Consider the following 23,503-nt stretch of genomic DNA (forward strand, 5'->3'; position numbering starts at 1 on the left):
AGTCAGAGTCACAGTTTTAGTAAAAATAATCCCTCTCTACTTTTAAACCTAAGAGCAGAGAAAAAAGAGATACCTAATATGGTATATTTATCCCAGTTACCAGCTCAGGTGCTCAAGGATAATATAGAGGTCAGCACCATTACCTATCTCCTCACAGAAGATCATGTATTTGCAGCTGATTATGAATAAATCTGCTTTTCTGACACTATTAGCTAGTCTTTTGAAGCCATTCTGATGCGAGTAAGTTGAAGAGGCTGAAGTAGAACTCCTGGGTGCATCCTGATCTTACAGCTTGCTCCAAACAGAAGTCCCAGACAACTGTCACCACTAAGAACAACATTTTATAAGCTGTTTCATATAGATAGGCACAAGTCACCACATTTCTCTCGTGCCATCATCCTCTTTAAAACCATTTTGGATCAATGATCTGGGAGACCTGTAAGTTCAGAGGTTCAAAAATCCCAGAGGATCACACTTTCAGAAAAACCATTCCCATATTTCCTAAGTTAGTCTACACAGGGGGAATTCAGCATCTATATTAAAAGCCAGAAATAAAATTCTAGGTAACAAGGTAAAAATAACATCCATCTGAATGCAAAACCAGTGAAAAATCAATTAAAATGTAAGTAATTTCTAATAGCATAATCTCGTCTGTTCATTTCTTACATTACTCCTCACTTTCTGTAGTGTAGCACTTACATGTCTTGCAATATAGGAACCAATACTTGAAGATTTAAGAGTATTTTAAGATTCTAATTTCCCTGTAATTTAGTTTTTAACAGTTTATTACTAGCAACTCATTAACTGCACTTTGATTTTCAGATGGGGAATATAGATTAATTTAAAGAAGAACATTTAATCTTTGAATAAACATTTTTTTGTGGTCAAAGAAGTGCTAGCAACAGCTTACATCACAGACTATTTTTTAAAACGGTTTTTATAATTACAAGCATCATAGGAAAGATAAGATAAACCTCTGGTATTAAAGGTAGCAACCAAAAAAAAAAAAAAAGAGAAAAAAATTAACTTCAATATGCTAGAAGCAGTCTTTGCTTTCAAGTCAAAAGTGAGCAGAAAAGTTCTCTGGCTTTGGTAATGAAACATCTGAACTGAAATCTTAACAGGTTTTAATACTTTGAGGAAGCTCTCTAGAATTTAAAAGAAAAAAAAATCACCACATACTATTACTACTTCACATTTTTACTAAAAAGGCAGTAGATTTATTTTGCTATTGGTATCCAAGCAAACTTTAATTTATTCAGCTCAAGAATGTCTACGCATTTTAATACACCATTGACTGCAGCACAGACCCAATCCTCTACTAACTACAATAGCTGCAAACTACTGCTAATACATATTCAGAACTGTGAAGACAAGGAAAAAGAAACGATCTCCAATCTGAATGAATTTCACTGTTGATGTCCCTTTCTCATGTTTGCCAGTAAAAAAAGGGATAAAATAGGAGGAACACCATTATACCTTTCCTAGATTTATTCATTGCACCAGAATGCCGGACATTAATATGTAAACCTTGAAAATATTCTGTGTTAACAGAGGCTGTTAAGGAATAAATATATATAAGAACAATCTGCTAAAATCCAGTTAATGACTGCCCTTATTTTTCACCTTGCTGGGGTAATACTGTCCCATAGCAAAACACAATAAAAAAATAAGAAGTGACAAAATGAAATTTGAGCTTTTCTGTATATAACAGGAACCTGGCTCATTTGCTCTCGAGGAACAGTTTGCACTTGTTTATTGGCTCAGAAACAGTTAAGTGTCCCTTACTTGAGGCTCTCCTGTGAGCTGGAGGATGACCTGTCTGACTGAGGGAGAGATGCTATACTGCCAGAATTCTTCAAGTACGTCTGAAGGCTTCTTTGATAGGGTGGCTCCAGAGAATTGTACAGAGTCTCAGCTTCACTAGGAAAGTGATTTCTAAGACCAATATAAGCCCTGCAAAAGAGAATAACCACATGTAAATGCTCTGTGTTTTCTTTAAAGTGTGGAGCCAGGAAGTAAAGATTACAGAATGAACCATGGATGGGAGGGAAAGGAATTCAGACTGAAAATATGTAATGTATACAATACTGCTCATCAAATCATAAAAGAAAACAGCTACATTGACTAAATTAATCTTTTCAAAATAACTTAAGCCTATCCTCTGAACTTCTCACATTCACTTACCAGTCCTGTGGGGAAGCTAAAGGAATTCTCTTCTGACCTTCTAGCTAGTCAAAGTGCTTAATCAATGGGTGAAGAATGATTATGCAGCAACATCAGCCTTTGTAACTCTTGTTTCAGTAAAATCATCAAATGCCACACAACAGTACTGACTGACTCAGCTTTCAGAATGTCTTTTGCAAAAGAAACGAGACAGTAATTGAAGAACAGAAACATCAATTTTCAAGCAAACTTACGTCCTTCTATCAAGCCACAGTTAGCAGCTCACCTTGGATTAGAGCCTTCTACCACTCATCTAACACATACAATTATTCAGAGGAAAATGTAGTCAAAACTCACTTTCTTGCCTCCACTCTTGCTTCTGCATCAGCATCATGAATGCCCTTCTTGATTGTTTCAACCAAGACAGCTGCATGCCTAGAAGAAAGACACTCTTCATGCTATTTAGCTACTCCAAAATCTATTTTAAGTGGTAGTTTTACACTTTAATTAACATTACTCCAAGTAATAGTAGTTCTTTCCAAGGTATGCAGTAAACAAACACTTAAGCACACTGATAACATAACTGCACCTTCTGTACAGGTTCAGGTCAGCTTCCTCCTTCAATCCATACGGATTTTAACCTACTTTTCTGACATACGCCTACCTATCACACTTAAAAAATTATTTTAAATACCCTTTTTTAAGACACCTGCTTTCCTGAAATGCAGAAGCTTTTTCCACTACTATATTAATAGTAAGAAAAAGGGAAAAGTTAAGAATAGCAAGTTCTCTTACTGGAAATTTGGCTCTGAAAGCTTTTGGCGTATGAATTCTAAATCTGACCAAAACTGTGACGATAAACAAATTTTAATTCAAGGTAAGTTTTGGGTGGGAGGTTTGTTATTTTGCTTTTTTGGAGGAGAAAGGTGGAGGTGGTTTTTTTGGGGGTTGTGTGTTTTGTTGGGTTTTTTTGGGTTTTTTTTAGAAACTCTGACATAAATCAAATGAACTCCCCATTGCTCCCTTTCTCAGGAGCACCTTGAGGAACAGAATGTGACTATGGAGCTGGACGAACTCTTCAGAGCCTTCTCTGGATGCCCTTTAGTCTCTCTGCTCTTATTTTGTGTTTACAGTGACCATCCTGCAGAAGTGATGCACGTAGTATTTTCCCATCTCTCTGGAGAAGCTACAGCATGCTCTTACTCATTACCAGAAAAAGTCCTCCAGCCTAATCTCACCTGCCCTGTTTTATGGCAAACCCACAAGTTTCCTCCTTCCAGGAGAAAAGACAGATGCTTACCTGTGTATGCACTGCTCACATGCAGTACAGGAGAAGAGGTAGAGGGTAAGGAGAGGGGGCAACAGGAAGTCAAGGCTGGAGCATACAGCTCTCCTTTCCCCGGCACTTGAATGAGCCATGTGACCTGCTGTGCCAGAAAGGCTGTCTATGCTTGAAAGGTTGGCCAACACTGAACATAATCCAATTAAATGATTCAATGACAATATTTTTGTCTTAAATTGCATTAGCAGTTCATTCTTGGGAAAAAAATATACTGGCCCATACCTTTCCAATGAATGTGTTTGCCACTCTTGTAACAACAGGTCTAAAAATTCAAAGGAGCGCCTATAAAGACAGAACAAAAGTTATAATTAATACTGACTTCTCTAATGTGGCTGTGGAATAAACACTAAATTTATTCTTTCCCCCTGAGGAAAATAAATGAAATAAAAGTACATTTTTCTGTAAAGTAAGGAAGGACACCGGTCACCTTATTGCAAGTTAAAATATTCTGTAGAGAAAACAAATATGCAGGCTAATTAATCTTAAACTTCAAAATAATAGATGTAGTTCAATTAACCATGCACTGCTCAAGTCATGTTATTACACATATGCTAAGTTAATTGTAGTAGCCCCAAAATAACAGACAAAACTCAATAAAGTTAAAAAAACTGTACAGAGTATAAAATCTTAACATAAAAAATAAATACTTAAAGACACAATATACTATTTCTCTAGTAGTGTATTTCTGTCCCAAACACTATTCCCATCCTTTCATCTGTCATTACTGAGCATGTAGCATAAAGGAAAACCTGAGATCATTAGTAAAGGGTTCTGCATACAGAAAGCACTCCAAAAGATTTGCTGGCACTGTACAAATGAAGTTATATAACCATATACATTATTAATTTGGAAATCTTGACAATTTAGCAAACAGTCATTAGCAACAGGCATACTTTAAACTATGTCTAAAGTTACATTATGATGAAAAAAAATCAAACTGCCACAGATTAGGGAGGCGTACATAAGTTTTCAAACATGTAGTAGACTCAGTTGCCTGGAACTGTGACTTTTTCTGGTTATGTACCATCTTTGACCTGTTCTGCAGGGACAGATTTTATTTTTATTCTGCTCAAATCCTTTGGACACCAGCAAGGCAGGGCAAGAAACCCTGAAAGGCTTTTCACTATTGCAACCAATCTAGTGTTTTGTTGTCTTTCCAAAGGAATGAAAGCAGCATGGAAACACTGCCTTCACTGATGCTCACAGTACCAAAGCCACCTACTGTCTAATATTCCTCAGTAAAGCCACTGCAAGTGGAGGCAAGTGGCTGAAATTAATTTGGTAGTTTTCTGGATAACAGTTTTGTGTATTCAGCGTTAACGGTCATAAATCCTCTAATCTGTTCATTTTCAACATCTGATAACCATATTTTAGAAAATTATTAAAGCTGTTGCTTTTTATTTATAAGGTACTCACCTTCTAACTGCAACTGATTTTGAGGTACAGTTGCTTGTTATTAAAGGTATGAGTCGTGGCACATGAGTATGCTAACAAGAAAAAAGGACAAAGCAGTTAATGACAAAAGCATTCCTAAATTCTGAATTTGTACTGTACTAATTAAGTCAAAGAGAATTAACAACATAATAAAATGCTTATCAAAACTAAATCATAGAATACTATTAAATAACAGACTGCTGCTAGCACGTCAATTGATTAAAGCTACTTTTTTCCAAAAGGTCAAGCAAAAGTCACTTCCGATGCCATCAACAATCACATCATGATACACAATATTTTGCTGTCAGAAGTAATATATGAAGGTTCAAATGTAGCTGTCTCAAAGGAGTTGGAAGCTGGTGTTATTCTAGTTTTGCCACAGGAAAAAAAAAAAAAGGAATAGCAGTCTTAAAAATCAATTATGGAACAAAAAGTAAATCAATAAACCTGAAACTACGGGCATTCTTTTAGGGATCAATATATTTTGTGCTACAAAGACCAAATTCCCTTTAATGCAAAATATGTCAATAAAGTAATAAAAGCATTGACACATAACATAAGCAAGCTTATATATATAACCTATATGGAAACACCTAACACTCTGATGGGAAAAGAAAACTACTGAAGTACCACTTAAGGCAGATAAGATAAACTACATTAAATCCAAATGAAATACTTGAATTCAGAATTAAAGCAGCCTTACTTCAGCTTATCTTAACCAATCGTAGGCACAAAGTACTACTATCTTAATTCCAAGGAAGAGTAACGTGGTTCAACAAATCTATTTTCAGTTAATTTCTTGAGTCCTTTATTAAATACCTACAGTAACTTTTAAAATACTCCCCAATACAGTGTGAAACTGCAGGCTAATAAAAACAAACAACAGCTTAAAAAGTACTATTTCATGTATCATACTTTGTCCTTAGGTTATACCTGCAGGATATAAAACACACAAATCACCATAAAAGCAGAGAGATAATGATCAGCTCACAGAATACTGCCAACTTCAGAATTAGGAAGGAATTAATCAAAAATGTGGAACAGTCTAACAGTTGCATTTGTTCATATTGATACACTTTTAAACACGATTTTAGGGAGTTTGTTTGCAGTTTGCATAGTTCGCAAATTGAAAAGAGGTATATTATTGCCAGAAAGGGACAGGAGGCAATATCAGGGATAAAAATAAAATGCTTTTACAGCTGAAGAAACCTGTACATTTCAAGTCTTTGGAGCTATTGGCATTGTTATTTCTAGAAAGTGTTTTGCAAAGGAATCAAAGCCTCAGGCTTGCTTTCTCATTCAGCTTTAAGACTGCACATTTCATCTGTTACTTCTGTGAGGCTGTAATGATACATGCTTCCTCCCAAACTACCTTGCAGTTCAGTTGACTAACATGAATCCCACCTCCTTCTGGAAAAGATTTTCTGCCATCATGCCATCTCTCCATGATTCCTTCCCCAACCCCCCACACTTTTTTTTTTTTAATTGGTTTCCTGATTTACTAAGAGTGAAGAAAGAGAAATCGGACTACACTAAGAACTACCTGGAGAAGAAATATGAAATCCAATAAAGGCACAAAGATGAGATGAAGCTCTTTAAGATCACCAGTATAATACAGCATCTCTCTTTTTATGTACACTCGCTCTCACTGCAGTTACACACTAAAGCACCAGAAACTGAACTGGTTGTCCCTGGATTCTGGTAGTAGTTTTTGAACAAAACACTGACTCCAAGCAATAGCTTGGGCTCTAAATATTCAACTGATCACACACACCCTGAGATCAACACTCATTTAGTCCAAAGGATAAAAGTCCAAGGGTGCATGGGGCTGCACTTCTGTTTGACTCTGATATTTACTTCTTTTTCCACTGAAACATGAATTTTCTGCCAACACCTCGCATAAGACATTTATTGGTTGGGTATTTAAACACTATGGAGAGGATTTTCTTCTTTTGTGCTTCTAAGACAATATGTTAAACTACAGCTAAGAAGAACAGAAATTTAAACAAAATCAGGGCCACTATAGCTGATGTGCAAGCTTGTCTTCTAACTGAACTGAACCGATAAAGCCGATTTAATAAAATTGGTGAATTTTTATTTCATGCTGCTTTTCTGGTGCTCCTATGAACAAGACATGGTTAGTTTCTTACATGCCTGAGCTCGTCTAAGACTACTGCAAACGGTATCGTTCTTTTATAACTTTAATGATCCTGTGTAAGGTGTATTTCTTCTGTAACTCAACTCTGTGTCACCTCACAGTGCAGTGTAAGAGTCTGTGGAAAAAATGCTGAGGGATTTTATCTAACTCCAAGTGCTGATACAAAGCTCATGCATGCAGAAGTCTCAAAGCACATTCTTAAAGGCATAGACAGACAGAATAAGTACAGATTCCAAAACACACTGAGGATGGCAATAAAAGGTGTGAGTGATGAAACCACTTAGGCTTCCAACAACTTACAAAACTAAAACCACCAATGAGATCATAGTGAATAGCACTAAGTGCCTAGCATTAAGAACACCACAACTTTTAATGCAGAAACTACAGGCAACCTCCCACTTTCATCTGAAACACAAAATATCAATACAAGTTGCAAAAATCTAAACATCTTGCCTCAAACACCAGTCAGCAGAAGATGCTTAAGGAACATACAGTAAAAACCAGCTAGTATACAGCACTCCTCTCTTCTGTATGCTATAGCTTTAAGGACTCAACTTAGAAAGTTCTTAAACCCAAGGATTAAAATCTCTATTGGATTATTTTTTCACGAACTTCTGCTTTCTGAATTGATCCACCTATGTCTGGCCTCTTCAACACTGTCATTAACTTCATGGTTTCAGATTTTTTTTTTGAGGAGTGTGCATGCAGAAAGAAATAGCTTTATTTTCTTGTTCAGATCTCTTTTTTTATCTCACTAGCTTCCTAAGTACTAGCTTAACTTTGTCTTTCCTAAAACATCAGTTAAAAGCAGTTACCCTTTGAAACACACCTGCCTTTTTACAATTAACAGACTACCGAAAAAAGAAAACAAACATGAAAAGAGACTTGCTTTTCATACCTATTCCTCTGTCTTTACTATGACAGTGCTGCCAGTTGGTTTCATCGATAAATAATATTTGTCCACCTGTGAGAAATGTTACTTCTCTGTTGAAGAATGATTTACAAGCCTGTTGCTGTTATTATCAGAATTGTTATTATCTCTGCCAAGAGCCACTACCTGACGATTTGTAGCCAGCAAAGTGAGAGAGCTGCACCTACCCGAATAATGAATCTGATGGCTGCGCACCCAGAAGTTGCCATCACTTTGGCGCTGTTGGGAACCAGATTAAAAAGAGTAGGCACAATAGCTTCAGCGCCATGATCAAACTTGTTTCCCAGAACAGTTGACAGGTGGCTATTTCGGGAAAAGAAACACAACTTGTTAACAGAAACTAACTTCTTAGTCTTAAAATAACGAAGTTCACAGTGGATTTTAAAAATTTATCTTTCAACACAGAGTTTCTCAATTTCATGATTCCCAAGTCCTTACCTCATTAGAAATACAGGATTTGTGGAACATTTTTGTTACTTAGTAGACACATTACGAAGCCAAACATTAGTAATTTGATTTCATAATGAAAAAATACCAAAATTTGAAAGCCTAAATTCTCACATCCCCATAAAATATCATTGTATTTCTGTTTTTAACACACTTAGAGACATATAAATCTAAAATTTTACATAAATTACTGTTTTAGTTTCTTTTGCCTTTTGAATGCAGGCAAAACTACTGAATTCATCACAATTAGCCAACCATAAAATTTGACTTCCTTGTATATTAAAGGTTAGGTTCTCAATTTTAACAAATATACAAACACATACATCACAGTAATTCAACTGTCCGTGGGTGACAACAAATACTTTTTTCATGCAGAGAGATTATAAAAAAAGCATTTGCAGCTGGCAGCAAATGACACATCAAATATACCTAAGTTTTAGGGATCAAGAAAAACTCCAGGCTCTTAGGCCTGGATGAGAACATTTACACAGTACTTTTACACTACTCCTGACTGCATGTTAGGAAGCCTCAATTTCCCTGGCAAGAACAGTTGTATGTTCCAACATTTCCTCTTGGTCTGTTCAATTAGGAGATCAGAATAGCCATGGTAGACTCTGAGGTGTATTTGTTTCAGAAGGTGACTGAAAATCAGTTGTTACATTCATGCCTTTCCAGAGGGAAAAAAAAATATGGAAGTGAGAAAGACTACTCTGTCTTTCCTCTCCGCCCTTGAACTTAATGGAGACCGCAAGATGCTAAGAGTGAAGATCCCATTTCAGTTTAGCCATGGCTTCTAAAATTATCATGGACATCTCTCTTGCCCAGAGATGTTGTGGATGCCCCAATCCTGGAAGGGTATAAGGCCAGGCTGGATGGGGCTTTGAATAACCCTTTATAGTGTGAGGTGTCCCTGCCCACAAAGAAGAGTTGGAACTAGATGATCTTTAAGGTTCATTCCAACCCAAACCATTCTACGATTCTATGAAAGACATTACCTCACCAAAATGCATGATGTTCAAACCACTACAGGCCAGTTCACCTTATTATTTCAAGCAGTCCCATTAAAGTTCTGTGCCAATCACCCAAGCGTAAGAGATCCTAAGACTGGCCCCCAATATTAGTCACAGCAATGTGTATTAACTTGCATCAAGTACTCAGTGTAACCACGGTGACTTGTTATTCACACAGAATCTGCTACAGGATTATCAACAACATGTATCACCTATGAGAACCAATTCCTTTAACCATTTATTTTTCTCTAAGGTTTCAGATGCTGACTTAGGTCTTCATCAGTCACAGTGTACAGCAGTCCAAGATAATCTTTCCTGCAACACTGATAAAGTACCTCTAAGTCAAATTCCCACTACCATCCAGCAGGGCACACAAATGCACATGAACCATACTTACGCTACAGTAATGCACGCTTCCCTAACCACCTGGGATCTGAGATCCTTGGCCGACAGCTTGAAAGCACCATCCAACAACCGTAAATGCTGGAAAAACCCATCATACTGTGCAGCTCCAGCAACAAGCAGTGATCGAACTTTCTTCAGCTAGAAAGATTAAGGCATTTAGTTTAGGACACTAGCAATATGCATTTCAAAATTAAAAAAAAAAAAAAAAAAGGAATAGCTTCACTATGCAAAAATGTATGCAGGCATGTCTTTAAAGCGCAATTTTGAAATATACGGCTGTAATTAAAATAATTGTAACAAATTTATATTACTTAGATTCTAGAGCTAAAAAAAAATCTCAGAACCTAGTCTTCAAATACAGAAAGACATAATTCTGTTCACATATCTGTTTCTAAACACTGAGATGCCACAAACCTGGTAAAAAAATATAAATGTTGGATACACACAAACGTTTTAATCCTGCAAGTGAAATTTATCATGGCCACATATAAGAGGTACTAATGCTAGCAGTTAGCCTGCAGAATACGTAATTTTGCATAAATGCTGAACTGAAACATATATGATGGTTTTCAGAAAAGTTTCCACTTAAATATCAGCAAAAATGTATTTTGGCTTTTTAAAAATACTTGCTCAAACTTACTCAGCATACAGAAATTCAAGGTTTAAGAATGAAAATTTCGTCAATTATCTGGAGTGCAATTACTTCAAGACAAAACTGCTAAAATATCTGACTGCTTGTGCTTTACGAAATTCACCTACCCAAACCTGAAACCAGATAAAAAGTTTACCGCATTAGTTCGTTGATCCCAATCATGTTTGTCATCTGAGAGAATTTCCCTGATTTTGTTCAACGTTTCTTCAAGTTCTCGACTAGAATAGATCTGCAGTATTAAGAAAAAAAAATCAGAAAATTCATATTAATATTCCAGGTAACCAGATGAAGGAAAATAGCTTGAGAAGACTGAAAATACAATTCTAATTCTGAAAATCTTCCCCCAAAAGCTCCAGAGAACTGTGTAAGAGGCATAAATAGGCATTTTAAGACAAATCTGTAAAGATATCACTGAGTACTGAATATCATTAAAACAAAAGTAACATTTTCCTCAAGATTTTACCTTTCACCATTGTGAAATGACCAACATTTTAACCCAACGCAACTCTTTTGGAGCAGGGGCTCTCTTCTGCATTACAAGAGTGCGTGGCTCTCTGAGGACCTAATTAGGCTGAGTCAACAGAAAATAAAAATTTGTCTGAAAAAATAAATTTAAGGCTTCCACATCTTCTTTATGTATTATTACTTCAAGATTATAATCTATTAACTTATACAGTCAGTAAATAAATATAAGGAGTCACCTCTAGTCAGAATTCTCACTACACAGTAAGACCATCAAAACTGAAGCCTGAACAATCTAGTCATGCAACAGTCACTATTTGGTTAAACATGAATTAATGCACTACTGGTAACTGCACAAGAGCAGATTTCTAAAGAAGAGAAGAAAAAAAAATAAACTTGTCATGTAAATATATTATTGTCAAATAAACTGACTTCCCTTCTATTCTGGATGTAAGTCACAGGATGCTTTTTTCTGCATATGCTTTTTTCCCTAGTTTGAGAACAGGTTTAAGAGGATGTGATGCAGATTACAAACCCAAAACTTAATCTGGCCAGAGCTTTTTTCAAGACACATACTCTCAGCTAAACATTGCCAATTTTTTTGGATGGAAAGGGTTTTTACATACATTTAAAATTTACTGGGCAAAACTCAGTTGCCCATACACAAGCATCTGGGGTCACCTGAGACACATTCAAGACATTCACATGGGGCAGCCACATATAGGTGAGGACTTCAAGGAAACTCATACCTTCCTACAGTGAAACCTGGAGCCCAGCATGATAACCTACACAGCACCTACATAACAGGGCCTGATGCTCCCTCATTATTTAAGTACAAGACATGACTTTTGCACGTGCAAGAGCACATAGAAGAAACAAGGGTCAGTGGTTAGGACAACTGGCTTTGCATGAATTGCTGAACAGCTTTGACACTAGTCTTTTGAAGACATAGATTTCTGCATGTATACATGGGTCTTTTATTTTACAGTAAAAAAGAGGGAATGTCTTTCTTCTGCTCTACAGTTAAGCTGAATGATTTTCTATAAAACATATTATTTTCCCAGGCAACTTCAAATTACTACGAGGGTTATTCCAAACACAATCTAGTTCTCCAGTTTCCTGGGCATATCCAATGATTTTAACTTAGAGAAGATAAGGGACCTTGACTATTGGAATCTACTTTTTTCCAATGCATTTCCAATGGTTATGGAGGCCTCTGTATTCCATGCCAGAACATGGAGGTGAAAGACATCCATACTCTAAACCACCTGCATACTGGGTTTATAGGATAAACAGAGTAGAAACCTCTTCAGAAGCAGACCAATTAGTACACCCAGGCCACCTTCACTATCACACGGAAAACAATTTCTGAACATGCTTTACCATCAAAACTGAAATTCTTACTACCACATAGCTGTGTGAGCTTTTCCAAGGTACACTGTAGCAGCAGCTCTGCAGTTCTACACAAAAACTAGAAAGCTATTTCTAGTGACTGCACCCATAAAAACTAGAAAGCTATTTCTTATGATTACTGTTTTCTTCTTGATTGGAAGTCATTAAACATCTGATGCATAACTTATTTAAAATGAGCAAATGACTTAATGACAACTGTGGGTCCAAGCGTAACAAGACTTTCTACTACACTGCTGACAAAATCGAATATCAGTTTTGTGTCATCATTTAATATATTTGTGTATACTGGCAGCCTATTAGTAGTTGTTACACAACCCTAGTTTACTCTAACACTAATTCTATAAGTACCATACTCTTAAAAATAAGTATTATATGTGTCAGTAAGCATTTTTATCAAATTAAATTTTCATTATGAAAGAAAATTTTTATTTTTCTTTAAAAGTATAATGGACTAATCACTGGTTAACTCAAGATGCAACTTCATATTACACTGACATTTAATGTCATCAGAATTCATGACATGATTCAACCTCCTCAGGATCTCTCTTTACCATCACCTACCTGGACATTCACCTTCTCAGTTCAGAGCTTTAACATACAAAAAGCTTATCCCTACAAGTGCAAAGGCAAAAATTTCCCTGGTAACTCAGCATTTCTGTCAACTTCTCATAAAGAAATGAAGTGTAACAAGAAGGGAAGCAGGACCACACCTTTTGGTGTCATCTAACTAAAGTCTGTTTAATACACATTCAAAACTTAGTCTGAAGTCCTGGTCACGGTACAAACACCTTTTGCAAACAGTTTCAGTGAGCAAACCCTGAAAACAGGACTTTTTTGTTGTCAGCCTGCGTGTCACCAGAAACCATGTTTTATAGTAATGGCTGCAAGATTAAAACATGCTAGGCAATGGACAAACACAGAAGCAACATATACAATGGGTTTATGTCCACACTATAAGCATTCCTAGACAAAGAATTTAATTTTTTCCATAATTACCTGGCACAAACAGTACTGGACCTAGGCATATTGAAATTGGCATAATAATGAGGAATTTAATAAATGGTATAATTTTAGCTTGTCATGAAATGACAACCGTAATTCCGCTGAAAAATCCCAATTTGTCAAGGTTGTCCATACCTATTTTAATTTCATAGGAATAAAAGGCAATATTTTAATAATTTCTTTCATCCCCGACCTTCATTAATTACGCTTTTAGAAGGCCAAGATGAAATTATGTGCTCAGGCAATGACATAATGCATGTTTTGTTCTTAAGTTCCCACATCAGACTTCTATATAACATATTTTAGCTCTTCATGTCAGTTACTCCTAATAATTTGAACACAGAATTTTCTTCAGTTTCAGCAACGACAAACAAACAGAGCTGTAAAAACATCATAGCTGTAATCTTAAATACAAGGCACAATCCTGTCACCACAGTACTTCTCTTTTAGGAACACAGATCCACCAGACTACATCTGAAAATCACCCATTTTCGCTGTAACTGCTGCTATCCATGAGAGGGCAACATACACACGCATCACTGAAGCTAAGTGCAACATCAAAGACAGACAAATTAAAAGCTTAGACACAAGTAAGAGTAATAACTATACAGGTGGTAAGTATTTTCAATACAGGGATTAAAAACTAGGTATGAGTAAACAATATGATATTCCTAAAAAAAGATGAGTAGGCATAGGAACAGCTTTCTGGAAAGTCAGATCTACCCTTGGCTTTTAAGAATTACTTAAAACATACACACACTGTAAGTAATCTCTATTTACTTGATTAATCCAGATGCACTTAATCCAGAGTTGGATCTGGTTTTCCATAATATAGTTTCCTTTCTTTCAATGAACACACTACTGAGAACCATAAATGTAATGAAAACAGAAGGTACACAGGAATGGGCCTAGTAACGTACAAACAACTCCCTTTTTCCATGCTGTCTAACAAGTTTCCTTTGCTTTTAGAATAGCTTGGAAAATTACAGGGCATAAACATTCTTTCTTTACAGGTCTAATATGGAAATTTCCTTCGTAATTAACATGGTCTCAGAACATGGAACCTGTCTTTCTTTTTTGAAAGATCAGAGACTGTCCACAACCAGAAGCATGAAGTTGGACAGTACGAAGTCATTACTCCTAAGGACACTTAAAAAAAAAAAGTCACATTTTTTTCCTTACGTTCTCAACCACGAAAAAAATATGTTATTTTGGAGTCAATTACACATTTCTCCCCTGCCTCCTATTCAACTAAGGGTAGATTAGTAAAGACAAATGTGTCTTTCTCCTTTATCTCTTGCAGTTTAGGGAATGATCTACCTTCTCAGGCCATCCAGCAGTCAGACAGAAAATCACATGTGCTGATCACCCCACTTTTGTTCTTGCAATGTTATTAACCAGCCTGAGTGATTAAAGAACTCTGCTTGGGACTGCAAATACTAAGGCACTGAACTACAAGCATCACAATCTCTGTACTGTTGAATATGGCTCTGTTTAACATAATGGGGATAAATAATATTAAGAGCTGCATGTTTTTGTCCTCCAAAGAATTCTTAACACAGTCTGAAGAGTCAAAGAAACATAAAGCTCTTACACTGTAAGACAAAGATTTCCTTTATGTGACAGGGATCATGGAGATTGAGTGTTCCTTCATGAAAGCAGACAGTATTTCTGCCTGCAGAAGGAGATCTAGCAAATAACTATGCTATCATCTTGGGATATAAAAATAGAACAGAAGTGCATATCAAGAAAAGAGAGTCTTACAAAATCCTTCTGCTGTTTGGGAACCATGGTTTACTTAATTTTTGGTTGCCTTCCACACCTTAGGTGCTCAAGGAAAACTTATTCAAAATAGGTCTAGGAAACTACACATATGTTAAATGACTCAACTGTGTGAAAGTACCAAATATGTGCAATTCCCACGCTTAAAGAATAGAAATTAAAATGTGATCTTTCAATTAAGAACTCGGAATCCAGTAAGTTCATTAGTATGAAAATAAGGGACTAGATTTCATGTTTTAAAATATTGCTAGAATGAGGACATGTATGCCAGACACACATCATTACAATTCAGGTACATTTGAAAATACAACTCTTGCTTTATAAATCAGTTGCCTCTATTATTATTACTTGATTATCCCTTGAAATTGCAGCCCTAAAACTTCCAAATGTTATGGAAATCTTTTTCTTATTAAAACACACAATTATTTTCTGTCGTTCCCTTGAAAAGATTAAGAAAAATAATCTTGGATTATTTTAATCCATTATTTTAATAATGGATTTTATACAATGTGATAATGATTTGTAGAACAGTAAAGAAAAGGCAGGGTTTTTCGGTAACTAACTGGAAAAAGTAAAGGCCTTTCCATGGAGACTGTAAATTCAGGAAGAAGTAAAAGTAATGACACTTGCTTAGAACACTGTAAAATTACAAAAGTTTCAAAAGCAGGCTAACAGATATTGCAAATAGTATATTTCTGAAAACAAACACGAATATACACAGCATCTTACCTGTACAGTAGGAACATCTGTAAATGCCTTAATAAAATCATCCTCATCCACAGCTCCAGCTCCTCCTTCTTTAGAGGAACCTAAATAAATGTAAAATACTGTTAAACAATATGTAAGCTCCATCAAGTTTTTAAAACTGACATAAGCATATTTCACCATACCTACTTTCAGACATTTAACATAACTTACAAAAATCCTGAATTCTTGTGCAGCATTGCACATCACGTGTAGAACTGCAAGACCTTGAACTCTGATCTCACCGTAAGAAAAAAAATCAAACTTTTTTTTTAATTCCAAGTGATTTCCAATTTTACAAATTTAATGGCTTCATCACTTTTATTCTTGTGTTTAATTGGAAACATGTTTTGTTTCCAATCCTGTAGTAGCCTGGTGTTTCCCAGTATTCTCACAAGGAGCTAAGAGGTGTGAGGTACATTTCTCAAAGCTACAAGAACTTCAACAATGAAAGCAAAGACACAGTGAAAAGAATTTGTGTCGGAGCAAGGTCTGAACTTCCCTGATTGGTAGCCTTCTTCTCAGACCACTCATGATGGAACTGTTCTCACATAACAGGCAAAAATTCCCAAATTCTCAGTAAAAGGATCAAGGAAGAATTCTAACTGGTAACCTGCTGGTTTCACACATATGGTTGTAAATTAATTAAAATCATGGGTAGAAACTGAGACAACTCTAAAGAAGAAAACAATTTGAAAACAGTGTCTGGATTTTACTTTCTTGCAAAAACTCCAGTGACCAAAAAAGCCCCTTTTTAAAGAAATGCATTCAAGTTTGCTATCAAATCAAAGAACAAAGTCAACAAGTCCAGGTTGCACTACAAGCCTAGAACTCCAAGCACAAGGTGAAGCCTCGCAGAATCCTTAAATATCTTCAATAATTGCATTAGGAAGATAATATGACAAAACAGGTTAACTACATGGAGATAATCAGTCCAGCTGAACACTTCCTCTTTCTTGAGAGGAAAAACAATCTCTTGCAGTATATGGATACTCAGGAACAAGTGTCTCTTTCAGACTGAGGCCCACAGGGTAGATGGCAGAATGTCCTCCCTAGCTGGCAGAGTACAGCTGAAATGAAGGCATCAGGCAGAGAAGACACATATTTTACTAATTACAGAACAAATAAAAACCATATGGAAAAAGCAGTTAGGAAGCTGAGTGGTCAACTAGAACAAAAAGGTAGCAATTTTTGAAAAAATCACATTCTCAGTGGCTGCACTCAAACAGCTCCTGATCTCCTAATTATAGTGCAGGAAATTGTGTCTGCTGTGTTTGTATACATGTGTAGTTTGCTAGCACGAGGGTCCACTACTACTACAAATTTGATGACAAACTGATCTCAACACCCTATGAAGAACAAGATCTCCCACATGCCTTTGTGGGTCAGAGAATTTGGACATGGTACCTTCAGTATGATATAGAACATATAATAGATTTTGACTGTCTTAGCTCAAGGATGCTGTAAAGAGATGCTGTACATAACACACTTCTACATGTGCATCTCCAACACCATCTGTCATAATTGCCAATGGCAGCCAGAAGGGAAGGAAGAAGTTATAAACACCTATTTCTCCTCCCTCCACAGAGCAGAGGAAACAAGTCCTTCCATAAAGTTCATAAGTATCTGATCAGCTAAAAAAAAAACTAAAGACAGAAAGATCCTGTTTACAACCAGAACAGACCCTTCTGCCACACAAACTTGTACAGCTCCTCAAAGGGAGGATGCCCCGGTCAGAGCAGAATTTTGTGGAAAGCTTGAAAAAAAGCAATTTGGCCCAAGGGCACCATGCTAAACTAGGTGATACAAACAGCTACTTAGATGCTCAGTTCACAACCTCATTTGTCCCTCCCCAAATACTCTGGCTTCCAAGAAAGTCTCACAGAACCAAAACAATCACAGGCAATATGAAATACATACTCAGCGATAAAGAAATGGAAAAGTAAGCTTATACAAGTCCTGTATTATTATTCAGTTACATAAATACACAAATGCCTCTGTTACAGCAGCAAAAAAACTACTTTGCATTCCCATCCTTTACTTACCAATTTTTTAGCAAGGGAATAAACTACAGAAATAAAATGTTACAAACTGACACATATAGGCCATGAACATAAAAAATACAGGAAAAAATGTTTGGATTTCAAGTATTCATAGCGTTCCTGTATTTTATAAAGAAAAGATTAAAAGAGGATGAAGTTGCCTTTGCTAAATAAGTAGATGTTGTCGTCTTTAGCCTGCCTTAAAGCATCTTTTTTAAAATTAGAAAATAGCATGGGCTACCTGACAGATATATCTAGCACCTAAACCATCATCCAGTAATGCAGCCTGAGGAGTAAGAGAAAATCCTTTATGTGAAGAATAACAATTTTTTACTTTAAAAAGAGAAGGACAAGGGACAGACTACTATTTAAAATCCATTTGACATACTCAAGACACACAGCACTTCCTTAGTTTCAACAACTAGTTCAATTCCACAAACCACTTTTCTTTGAAATTAATACTCTCAGAAAATTGTTTTATTATGTCTTTGCCTGGTAGTAAAAAAAGGTTATGTGGGATTTTAGGCCAGTTACACTTTTTTAAAGTTATCTGTAAAACTACATTTCATTTCTATTTCACTAATCTTTCTCCTCAGCTGCATGATCACATATGCATACCAAAACTAAGTATGATGTACCTTTCTTCTCTTCATGTTGTATACAAGTCAGAAGTCTACACTGCCTGAGGAAGAAAAATGCTGTTCAATCTCTTCCTTCCCTTCCCGATCTCCTGGAGGAATGTTTAGCAATTCTGCTTACCAAGTCACTGTTTCTGTAGAGACTAATCAAAAAAACGACAGAACTCCACCCTCTGTTTCCCAGTTCAGGAGAAAGTATTTTACTGTGCTAACAAGAAACATAATAGTCACACACATGCAGATGTCTTCAAAGAACCTCTCATGTTTTTGTAAGGCTTGACTCTCCTCCACAAAAGCAACAGCAGAGCTTTAGAAAATTCTCATTTCAGCAGTACTGCCTCCACACTCAAAAACAATGCATCTGACAGAACACACATTTTAATAAGCTGTTTTGTTGCTGTTGTTGCTTACCTTCTCAGACCAAGCTTGTGATTATAAATTTCTTAGATCTCTTTCTCTAGCATTAATGCCTTCGTCTCAATAGTGCACGTTCAATGCTCCCCACAGAACACATAATCCTTTGACCAAATATGGACAAGTTCAGCCACTGCATTCTAATGGCAAGAATACTATAAACAGTTCTAAGGGGCTTTAACCCCACTGCATTTTTAACATCTTTAAGTGCTCAGCACATAGCTAAAATCCAGAGCCTCATCAACTCGGTAATTACATTACCCTCGTCTTTGGACTTAGCCCACTGAATCTAACTGTGTTTCCCTCACCTGAGGCACAGAAGAAAAAATTCTTTAAAGGAGAGGAACTAAAATACACACAAGACATTTCTCTACAGAGTTTGTTAATCTTCACTCATAACCTTTACTTATCCTTCAAGCCCTCTAGTTAGATGGACTCATAGAGAGACCCACAAGCCTGAGTTCTACTTCAGGAAGCTGGTAAGAACCTACCAAATGAAACAGACTGACTTGATACGGAAGAAATCCAGCAGCTGAAGCCCCTCTGAGTTTCATTAGTGGAGTTGGGGGGTTTGGTTTTGAGGTTTTGTTAGATTTCTCCTTTTTTCTTTTTTTTTTTTTTTTTGGTGTGTGTGCCTGTCTTGTGTTTGTTTTGTTTTTGAACTTAAGTTCAATGAGTCTGGAAATGGAGGCAAAGAAAATAAACTCCTCACTTCCTGAGGTGAGGGTAGAGAGGTAAGAGAGATGACATTTTCATGAGTTAAATTTAAGGATTTCTAACATTTTGCAAGGCACTAGGAGTCCTTTTTTTTTTTTGAACAAAGTTTATTCCAGTCATAAGGCTGAGTTCAGCACTAAGAATAACTCAACACCAGAAAGCATGCAAAGGAATGCATGCACCATCATCATCATCATCATGGCTGGGCTTCGTGAACGAAGATCTGGGAAGGGCTCTACCCACGTTTGTTACAGGCTTTTTAGCTGGTGGCTAAAAAGGCCAATATGGGACAGGCACGTCCGGTTGCAAAAGGCACAGCAGAAAGACTCCTTAGGTGGTATATTCTGCAAGGCACGATTCTTTCTCTGTTGTCTTTTCTCCTCAAGAGTGATCCTGCGTGCTTTCTCAAAGGAAGCAGCAGCGTTATAGATGGTGTGTCTCCAGGTCTCCAGATTGGAGGCCAGAGTAGACCAGTTATGTTGATCAATATGGCCAAGGCTGAGATGTTGTTTCAGGGAGTCCTTGTATCATGCATCAGTATGCAAGCAAAGGAATTACCCAGACTTCTGCAAAATAATTTTTTTCACCCAGGAGTTAATTCCTGTGGTTGAGATCTTCCCCTCTTCAGACTGAAACATTTGAAATCCTTCCAACTTATCACAATAACTTTGGAATGCTCGCTTGCTCTACTGCCTTGATGCTCTCCCCACTGGTATCTACAACACTGTACCTCCTGGATGAGAAAACAATCAGACAACACCATATAGGAGAAGAAAGATATTGAGAGTGATACTGGACTGGTATTTTTGTTTTGAAATGAAGAACTTTAATTAAAGCATGCCTAACTGTTCATTAAAGTACAAAAGTGCTGGCCTAAAAATACAAAAAAATTGCTCAATCTGTATTTGGTAGTATGTCTTTACTAGTCAAATTCAATTTTTTTCTACTTCTATGGGCTTACGACAAAAATTTCAAACCAAAAAATACCCCAGTGAAAAAAGGGAATTTCAAAACTGGTACAGAAACTTAGGAGTAACAAAAACTCTAAAACTTTCTTTCAGTTTTTGTTCCAACGCTTTTCTCAAAATGCTTCCCAAAAAATTTTTTAACTATTTTCTGATACAATATGTATCACAAATTTAACATTAATAAACTTTGAAAAGGATACTCTTTCTCAGATGTCTTTTATCCCTCTGAAATCTCTAACTGCATAATAGTATCTTACTGAGCAACACATCTAGAGTAAAATGATGGGGATCACAATTTTTTTTCCTGAAAGACAACAAACAGCTAAACCGTTGTCTCAGCTAATTCAAAAGTTTAATTTCTTGTCTATCAGAGACTGAAGCAAAAGATGCAGCTCATTCTGGTTTCAAAGAAAAAAGAAAACTACTGTTACCCTTTTGGCTTTGTAGGTTAATATACAATCAGCTGTAAATTAGGAACAGACAGAAGCTTCAGCTCTGCGTGGGATAAATGGACAGGATAAGCTCAAGTACTTACTCAGCTTTTCATATAATAGGTTAACTGGCAACTCCCACTCACTCCTACTGACCTCTCTCATTCTCTAGTACAGCTGAACAGTAAGTTACAACAGGGAGGGGCTAAACTGAGAATAAAATAAACTGGCCAAAATGAATAGTTTCACTGAGCAAGTTCCCTAGTCTGCTTCACTGTGGGGCCGTACAAACACCATGACAGCACAATCCAATGGCTGACTCAGGATACAAATGAGTTAGTGGAGACAAGGAAGGAAATTAGTTCAGGCAGCTTAAAAAGTACAACTGCTGAAAGTCTAAGTATAAGCTGAGGGGAGTAGAGCAATACTCAGGCTGAAGTCAAGGAAGGACAACTGCAAAGGCTACCTGGTGGAATGGACAGCCTTTACCACTAAACACGAGGTGTGGATCTAAAGAAAGTGCTGACACCAAACAAAACCAAACAAACAAAAATGCAGATGTACACACACAAGCTACAAATAAGAGATGACAACAACCCTACCAGTGATAAAGACACAAAATGTAATTGTTTCTTCAGCGTGGTATTCACAATAATAGCCACATTCTGTTCCCAGTCCTAGTGGGCAGATGATGCAAAGGTCGTATTTAATTTTCACTGAATATACATTCTGTTTGTTAGAATAGCAGAAAAAACTGAGATGCTTCCTGAATCTTCTGTACCTCTCAGATAGTCTCTGCAAAATCTACTCATTTATCCTTGGGTCAGGCTTATTATTACACGATAAAATTGACAGCTTACTTTTATAATGGCATCTGTTGGGAGTAAACAGGGGAGTAAACTTCTCTGAGATGGCAAGGGTGAATTTTAAGACAACGTCTCTGATAAAAGCTCTCGTGTACAGACAGATTTGAATCTCACTAGCTTAGTAAGGAATCTATCTTTCCAGGCATCCTAAGATTACTAAAGTAGTCTAGAATAACACTTTTCATAAATCTGCCTCTGTAAAACAGGAACCAAATGTCTGAAGAAGAGGCTGAAGACTGAGAATTTTTGAAAATTCCCTTCATGTTTTAAATAATTGAGTTATCTAAAGTAATTTGATATACTGTACATACACACCTTGATACATTAACAGATTCTAATGTTCTAAATATTCTTATTTCCACATTTGATCTGTGGACTTTAAATGAAAAATTGAATAAACACCTTCCATAAAACAAGCATATAACTATTCTTCAGTCTCAAATATCTATATGAAGCATAAAGGTGTAATTTCATCAGGTGACTGAGTCGTCTAGTATAGATGCCTTCAGCTTTCCTGCTTAATATAGGAAAACATTTGAGAGCAACAAAGATGTAGCAGTTGCTCCACTAAAAAACACTCTGATCAACATTAGACAAGATTTCTTTTAAACAAGGCACTTACTTTTAGATAGTTACACTGGTAAATCCTATAGGATGGACATAATTAGATTTAGATAAAATTATGTTAGTTTAATAACCAGTACTGAGTTCTACTGACACCATAAATTGTAGCAGCCAATGAATAATTGTTCTGGTGTAACTGTTAGCATCACTTACTGGCTTTGCTATACAAGTTAAGAAACAGAGTATGCTGCTAATTGCCATGGTTCTGACAGTAAAACTTTGGAGAAGACCAAACCATGAGAAGCTGCAGTGATTCTACTTTAGACAAAAGTTTTCATCCAGCTGCCTTGTATCCATTTTCTGAGAAAACAACTGCATCTGCAAACAAGTAACTGCCCATTCTCCAAACCTCTCCGTTATTATAAACTTGTCCATATTCCCAGTGCTTTTGCAAGCATACACTTTGTCTACCAGAGAAACCTCACAAATAAAACTTCACAGGGAGATTACCTTATTGTGTTGCTAAAAACATATGTCTGAGGGTAGTTATTACCTTTACATAGGGGAGAGAGGAGAAGGATAGAAACAGCAAAAGGAACACATACTGGCCTCATAGGTCACTCCAGTTCATGATTTAATAACTTAGCCTAAAATTCAAGGTATAACCAAGAGACTTTGAGCAGAGTAGAAAAGCATTTGTTAGAAAGCCCACTTTAAGGAAACCAACAGATGAATTCTGTCATGTTTATCCCCAGTGACTGACATTCATTCTGAACTGATTTGTCCACCTCAGCTCCTCCAATGCCAAAAGTCATTGTTCCTGAGGCACCTAGAAAATCATTCAAGCTGGAACAGCTGCACAAACTGAACAAAATAGCAAAATATCTTCAAATACCTTGACAATACCTTGTATTC

The 23,503-nt window shown here is 36.5% G+C and overlaps 1 protein-coding gene across 50 annotated transcripts in view; it reads right to left on the minus strand.

The window, feature by feature from the left end:
- The window catches only part of CLASP2 (cytoplasmic linker associated protein 2), a 145,094-nt gene that overhangs the window by 58,084 nt on the left and 63,507 nt on the right, over nucleotides 1-23,503 (minus strand). For all 50 annotated transcript variants that reach the window (XM_051768488.1, XM_051768489.1, XM_051768468.1 and 47 more), the window contains 8 exons: nucleotides 15,934-16,013; nucleotides 10,682-10,774; nucleotides 9,886-10,031; nucleotides 8,199-8,334; nucleotides 4,925-4,995; nucleotides 3,731-3,790; nucleotides 2,524-2,601; nucleotides 1,789-1,956 (listed from right to left, as the gene is read on the minus strand). In XM_051768488.1, coding sequence (XP_051624448.1) covers nucleotides 1,789-1,956; nucleotides 2,524-2,601; nucleotides 3,731-3,790; nucleotides 4,925-4,995; nucleotides 8,199-8,334; nucleotides 9,886-10,031; nucleotides 10,682-10,774; nucleotides 15,934-16,013 — 832 coding nt within the window. The remainder of the gene's footprint in view (nucleotides 1-1,788; nucleotides 1,957-2,523; nucleotides 2,602-3,730; nucleotides 3,791-4,924; nucleotides 4,996-8,198; nucleotides 8,335-9,885; nucleotides 10,032-10,681; nucleotides 10,775-15,933; nucleotides 16,014-23,503) is intronic.

This window comes from Manacus candei, unplaced genomic scaffold (assembly GCF_025592945.1).
Source record: "Manacus candei isolate 608988 ecotype Guabito, Panama unplaced genomic scaffold, ASM2559294v1 h1tg000095l, whole genome shotgun sequence".
Taxonomy (NCBI): Eukaryota; Metazoa; Chordata; class Aves; order Passeriformes; family Pipridae; genus Manacus; species Manacus candei.